This window comes from Belonocnema kinseyi, chromosome 3 (assembly GCF_010883055.1).
Source record: "Belonocnema kinseyi isolate 2016_QV_RU_SX_M_011 chromosome 3, B_treatae_v1, whole genome shotgun sequence".
Classification (NCBI taxonomy): domain Eukaryota; kingdom Metazoa; phylum Arthropoda; class Insecta; order Hymenoptera; family Cynipidae; genus Belonocnema; species Belonocnema kinseyi.
In genome coordinates, this window is record NC_046659.1 from 80,051,543 (window position 1) to 80,057,938 (window position 6,396).

The 6,396-nt window shown below is 37.6% G+C and overlaps 1 protein-coding gene across 2 annotated transcripts in view; it reads right to left on the reverse strand.

Annotated features, from left to right (window-relative positions):
* Window positions 1–6: 6 nt before the first annotated feature.
* LOC117169097 (high-affinity choline transporter 1) overlaps window positions 7–6,396 on the reverse strand; it is a 23,450-nt gene continuing 17,060 nt past the window's right edge. For both annotated transcript variants that reach the window (XM_033355226.1, XM_033355225.1), the window contains exons 3-7: window positions 4,187–4,557; window positions 3,794–4,098; window positions 2,949–3,228; window positions 1,825–2,042; window positions 7–1,581 (exon numbers count right to left, since the gene is read on the reverse strand). In XM_033355226.1, coding sequence (XP_033211117.1) covers window positions 865–1,581; window positions 1,825–2,042; window positions 2,949–3,228; window positions 3,794–4,098; window positions 4,187–4,460 — 1,794 coding nt within the window. In that variant the 5' untranslated portion in view covers window positions 4,461–4,557 and the 3' untranslated portion in view covers window positions 7–864. The remainder of the gene's footprint in view (window positions 1,582–1,824; window positions 2,043–2,948; window positions 3,229–3,793; window positions 4,099–4,186; window positions 4,558–6,396) is intronic.

Consider the following 6,396-nt stretch of genomic DNA (forward strand, 5'->3'; position numbering starts at 1 on the left):
ACCCTTACTGTCCATATATTTCTCTATGATTTTTATATTGTTTTATATTTCTTATCCCCGTTATTACATTCTAGGTGATTTTAGGACTAATTCACCATATGCCTTATTAAAATAAATCTTAAGTGAGCTCTTCTTAAAATAATGTACTTTTGGATTTTTGATTCGAAGCTTCTTTTACGGAAGATGGTAGAAACAAGGTCTGAAGTAGTTTAAAAAAAGAACAGTGTGGAGAAATTATTATCGAAAATTTTAGAATCTAGGTGTGGCAAAAGACGTCAGAGATAGCTATTTACATAATTAAATTTAATATAACTCAATCTATTTTCTGGGAAAAGCTGATGAAAATAAAATCTAGATCAACTTGAAACCATTAAAAAAACTAATGCCTGATTTTTGAAATTTGCCTGAAATAATACATATCGTACCAATTTTCTTGGAAAAGTTGTCTATCCTCTAAAATGCATTTAAATCTCTTATCAGCCAAATCCTCTTTTAGGGAAAATGTAATCATATCTACACCTATTTCGATTAGCAATGCTGGTAATATAGGATATTATCTTTCACGATTATTACTGGGGCAAACATATAAACCTTTTGAGAAAATTGGTACACTATCTGAAACATCTATGTAACACTCGCTAATAGACGATTGTACGAAATTAAAATTCTGCAATAAATTGAAGAAGTGACAGAAGCAGCAAGATATGCCATTTGATGCGACAAATACGACAAATGATCTTATAAAATCAGAAAATCATAATAATTTAGAATGGAAAAATGAGAAACAGATTAGGTTAAGAAAAATAAAGACACCGCGTCGCCGGACTTATTGTTGGTCACAGCATCCGATCACGGAACTTGGGATTAGAACGCCGTACTAGACTGTGGCTGTCTGAGGCCGCTGGGTCCATGCGGGACCATATGAGCCCCAATGCCCCCACCACCCCCGCTGCCAATTTCGTCATCACTTGTACCAACCGCCCTGTATCCCGGTTCCATGTCGTAGTCCGGCTCGAGCGCTGGATTCACTCGTCCGTTCGATTCGTCCTTGCTGCCATAGAGTCTTCCCACTCCCGCTGCAAGAACAGACATTTGCTCTCCTTCGGCAGGATCAGGTCCCACCCGCTGAACATCTTCGGGGATATTAACGACGCATCTGAAAATGTCATAACCCGGAGCAAGCTTCCCTGAGAGAAAGAGCACCTGAGTGCCATAGGAGACTCCGATCAGTGTTATCAAGGATATTAACATCGCCATTGTCCTGAAAGGGAACATTTGTTCTTTTGTCTCCTCATTATACCCTGGAAAGTGGATCAGAGCTGGGAGTCCCATTACTGTCTCACCCCCGCTGATCCTCACCATGAACGCAATTATGTAAGCAGATAAGCTGCCGTAGGTGTTACAATAGTCCTTAAAATGTACGACCATCAGCAGTTGCGGGAAGAGAATTACGTATACGAGGTCTGAGCACATTGACCATAAACCATAAATTGATGGTATGGTTAAGGCCATCGCTGTACTGAGGATTCCCACCACGCCGATCCCCAATCGCATCACCCAAATGATCTCCATTTCCGATGCCTATACAAGAATTAGGAGAAATTTTGTTCACTTCCAAGTGCTAATAGTGTATTATTGTATCCTCTATTTGGGATTACAAAAGGAACTCTAAGAATGTTGTATTGTTCGAAAATAATATGAAAATTTTAAATCACCAAATAGCTCTAGAATATTATTGGGACTATCCCTGAGATCAATAGGGTAATCAAATTGTGGGGAATCGATTTTATTAGTTGTAGCTGAGATAGAAAATTGAAACCTTACCCTTTGTCGAAAAATGAGTTTGTATACGTTCCTCGCAAACATGGAGCTTGCAGAAAGGATACTGCTATCAGCCGAAGACATTACCGCTGCAGAAACAGCTCCTAAACCAAAGAACGAAACAAAATCTGGTGTCAGGTACTGAAGGACCATCGGCAGGATCATACTTGTCTCGGCAGACGTCAAGGGATAAGGTCCTGTGTATCCCGTTTCATTCCACGCTGAAATCAGAGTAGCATCCACTTGTCCAAAAGAATCTAACACTCTCTTTAATGGTACATCTTAATTTCTATATCTTGTTTCTATTTCTGTTGCTAAAATCCCGAGAATTTACAAATAAACCCACTAAAGTTGCATTCCAAACGCACATAACAACAAAGGACATCATAAATTCTGACACTAGGACCCGTCACGCGATATTGAATGTCAGAGTACAAAATGTGCCTTTATATAACTCGAGACTAGTCTTGAATAATACACGACCCTATATCCTATTCAAATACTTTCGTCTCAAATCGATATGTTTCGCATTTCGTATTCCGCGTTTCATCCAGCTTAGAAATTTCGATGCAGATTTGAATTAGTTCCAGGACCATGGCTGTATTTATGTTACACTGGAGAGTCGTATTATCACCCTCACCTTCGATGCAAGCGTCCCACATGGTGTGATCTCACGATATTATGTTTACGATGGGGTTCCGGCCTACCCCATCTACTTCTGCTCTGTCCACGCTCTCAGTATTACCAGCAACCCCTACCCCATCTGATGTCAAGTAGCGGGGTCGCGGGTGAACCGAGCCTAATTTAATCCTCTTGGAAAACTGCGACCCCGCCAAAACAAATTTTCACGGTAGACAAAATAAAGAGCAGAAACCGAATCAACGCTTGTTTTTTGGTTACACAAATATAGTTCAACTGAATCTTATACTTAAATAGAACGAATTCCTTGATAGACCGTCATAACAAACACTTGTTTTCTTAAAGCTATGGTACTTACAACATTTATTTTTGAATGACACGAGTCAATTTCTTTAATGTTTCTACGAGGTTTGTCAAAAATAGCGTCCAACATCCAAGTGTCGGGGCCATGCAAAAAAGACAGAGGAATTATAAAATCGATTGCTTACCAGTTGCTTTGGCGATGGCGCCAATAAGGACAGGAGGAATTGCCATGAGGAGACATCCAACTGCAGCGACGTAACTGAGAAGTTGAGCCCTACCAGCACTTTTCGAAGATAAGACTCTCTGAAAATACACCTGCCAAGGAATTCCTCCAAAGACAAGTAGCAGCCCAAAATCCAAATAGTACCAGTACTCCTCAGGTTTTACCACACCTATCCAATCCACATCCATCGAACTGAGTGGAAGAACAGTCGGATGGTTCCATGCGAATGGAATGCACATCCACTGTAATCAGAAATAAACTTAAACCTCATTTTTTATAGAACTCAATATTTCCGGAAGAACGACTAAAGATTCTTAGATCCTTGAGCTAATTTCAATTATCATGAGTGCTAATTTTCAAAAAAGGCGAAGCGTTACTCGAGTTTAAAAGTACGTGATAAAAAGGACTGACCAAACGGGATAACATGAATAGGATTCTTCTCTTTAGCGAGTGGCAGGATCGAAAGACTGAATCGAAATAGGGACGCTCTGACCTCTAAATGATATGGTTTGCATCGGCTTTGCATAAACCTATACTATTATTCACATTGATTCCTGATGAAAGCAGTTTATATGGTTCAGTACGTCTCAAAAATTTTTATTGTCGCTTATAAAACTGCAGATGAGTAAATTGACAATCAAAAATAACGATTAACTATCTGATAAGGCTATTCTCCGAGAACATGCAATCTGGAGATTAAACCGTATAAGGGTAATATGATTATGAATTGAATTACACGTGATATGTAACATTAGAGGTTCTTACTAAAATTAAGGTGTAATTATTATTAGAGTTATTTGAACTTACCAATCCGATGAAGATGCAGAAGAGCTGGATGACATCCGTGTAAGCGACAGAGTAGAGGCCGCCAAATAATGTATAGAAAACGGCAATTCCTGCACTAAGTATAACCGACGTTCCTTGGTCCATGTCGATGATGACTGCTAATGTGGCACCCAGAGCGGCAAGAATTCCTGCAGCCCAGAAAACCTCACCACAAAGGGCTGGAAGGAAGAGAAGGCCGCCCATTCGTTCTCCAAATGCGTCCTGAAGAGGATCCAGCATCGTGACGTACCCCTGCTGTCGCATTTTATTGGCGAAAAATATACCACCTGGATAATAAAATAGAATACCCATTCGAATTAATTTTTTGTATTATTTTGGTTATTTACAGAAAGGGGAACTGATAATCAAGCTCACCGAAAACGAGACTAAGAGAATATCCAAAAGGAGCCTGACACCAGACCAGACCCTTGGAGTAAATCGCCTCGGCGGTACCATTGATGTAACCCCCGCCGACCCAGGTTGCCGTCATGGTGAAGATTCCGACAAAAAGCCCGATCGATCGACCGGCCAGCATGACCTCTTCCTCGGAGTCGTTGCCGGCTTCCTTTTTCCTGGCGGCCCATATTCCCACGCCCAGGATCAGAATGTAGAACAAGACGATGGAGACAACCCCGGCGATGTTAATCATCTTCGGAGAGGAGAGATCCACTGGTGTTAGCTCGAGCTGACGGAGACGGAAGTCTGAGAGGTTCGGTATGCGATCTGATTTGGGAACGTTTGGAAACCTGAACGGAGATGATGAAGAGCATCTTTCAGAGTGAAAGACAGACGAGCATGGCACAATAGTAAGAAAATTAAAGGGAGGATCCACAAACGTGACAAAATCGAATTTCCTGTCATGATATATTAAATCTTTTTATTTATTTTTCTTTATCAATATGAAAATCTACATAATGTTTAAAAAACCACCCTTTGGAATGTTCACGTGTAGATTTTTTAATTAAATTTAACAAATTTGATACAAATTACATACGAAGTGGTTTTGAAAAAATATATGACTAGCTTTGAATCCAATACTGGGTATTTCCTCTTTGTATGTATCTATCAGTGTATAGTGTTGACTGTGCATTAAATAAGCACTGTGCTTTCTCATTAGAATTAATTAGGACATATATTTACTTCCTCATACAATAACCATTGATGATGTTTTAAATATTTTAAATTATTCAGGAAAGTGTTTTTAACCCTTTGCGGCATGGTGAGAATACCGTATTCCCACCTTTATTCACATCATTTTTTGCGATTTCAGAGTCGTTTTTATTTGATTTTACACAGGTTTTTTTTAATTTCATGGTCGCAGGATAATAGAAAATTAAAATTTTGTGCGAAGGGTCTAAATTTTTTAAATTATTTGTTAATACTTATAAACAAAGATGAAAAAAGCCTTTTTTGTTGAAAAAATTCATTTTTGGATAAACTTTCTATTATATCCTTATGAAAATGAGTGCTTGAGGGTTTTTGGGGTCGCTGAATACGAATCTGGACTCATATTTTGAAAATTCAAAATGGTGGATCCAATATGGCGCCCGAAACTTGGAATATTTTTGGAATTTTTTCTGAAAATTGGTATACAGAGTTTTTCGGGGTTGCTGATCACGATCTGAAATCAGACTTTGGAAATCCAAAATGACGGATACAATATGGCGGTCAAAATAATAAAGTTTCCCGGATTTAAAAAAAATAGTGTACAAGGATTTTTGGAGTCACTAATCACGAATCTGAATTTAGATTTTGAAAATTCAGAAAATTGGTTTTAATCCATGTTTTAGGTGAGTAGGTGTATATTTTTTGAAACCTTAATCTTCTAAATATTTGTTATTTTGAATACAGATTCAAGATCAGCGACACCCTGCCTGTGCCAACTTTCAAAAAACAATTTAGAAATATTTTAAATTTTGGCCCGCCATTTTGAATGTCCAAAATTTAAGTTCAGATTCGTGATCAGAGATACCAAAAACACATGTACACCAATTTTCAAAATAAAAAATTCCAAGTTTTGGCCGCCATATTGGATGCGCCATTTTGCATTTTCTAAATCTGAGTTCAGATTCGTGATCAGTGATCCCAAAAAAATACAAAAACACAAATTGGTCAATCAAATTAGTCAAACAGATTGGTCAATTCGTCAGCAGTGCTTGATAAATTAATCAAATCAAAAAGAGTATACAAATTAAAAAGCAACACTTTAAAATAAAAAATAATCCATTCGAAGAACAAAAAAGGAATTCTTCTAGCTTTTCAACTTTTGTTCACTGTCTAATTTTATTTTACCTTATTTAAGGCCCGCTTACAAATTTTAAATTACAAACAGTATTTTCATGTATTATACGAGAAAATATGATTTTTAATATTTTGCGGTGGTTCATGTACCTTGAGGAGGGTTAGAACCACCTATATAATGCAACGTTTTTCGATTATTCTTTCAAATCACTCTTTGTACTAACTTATATGAAAGATGTTAAATTAAATCGCAAAATCTATAATTTAATATTCAAAGAGATTGCTTTAACCAATAAGGAGAAACTAGTACAACTATTTTGTGTCAATTTTTTTCTAAGTATTTA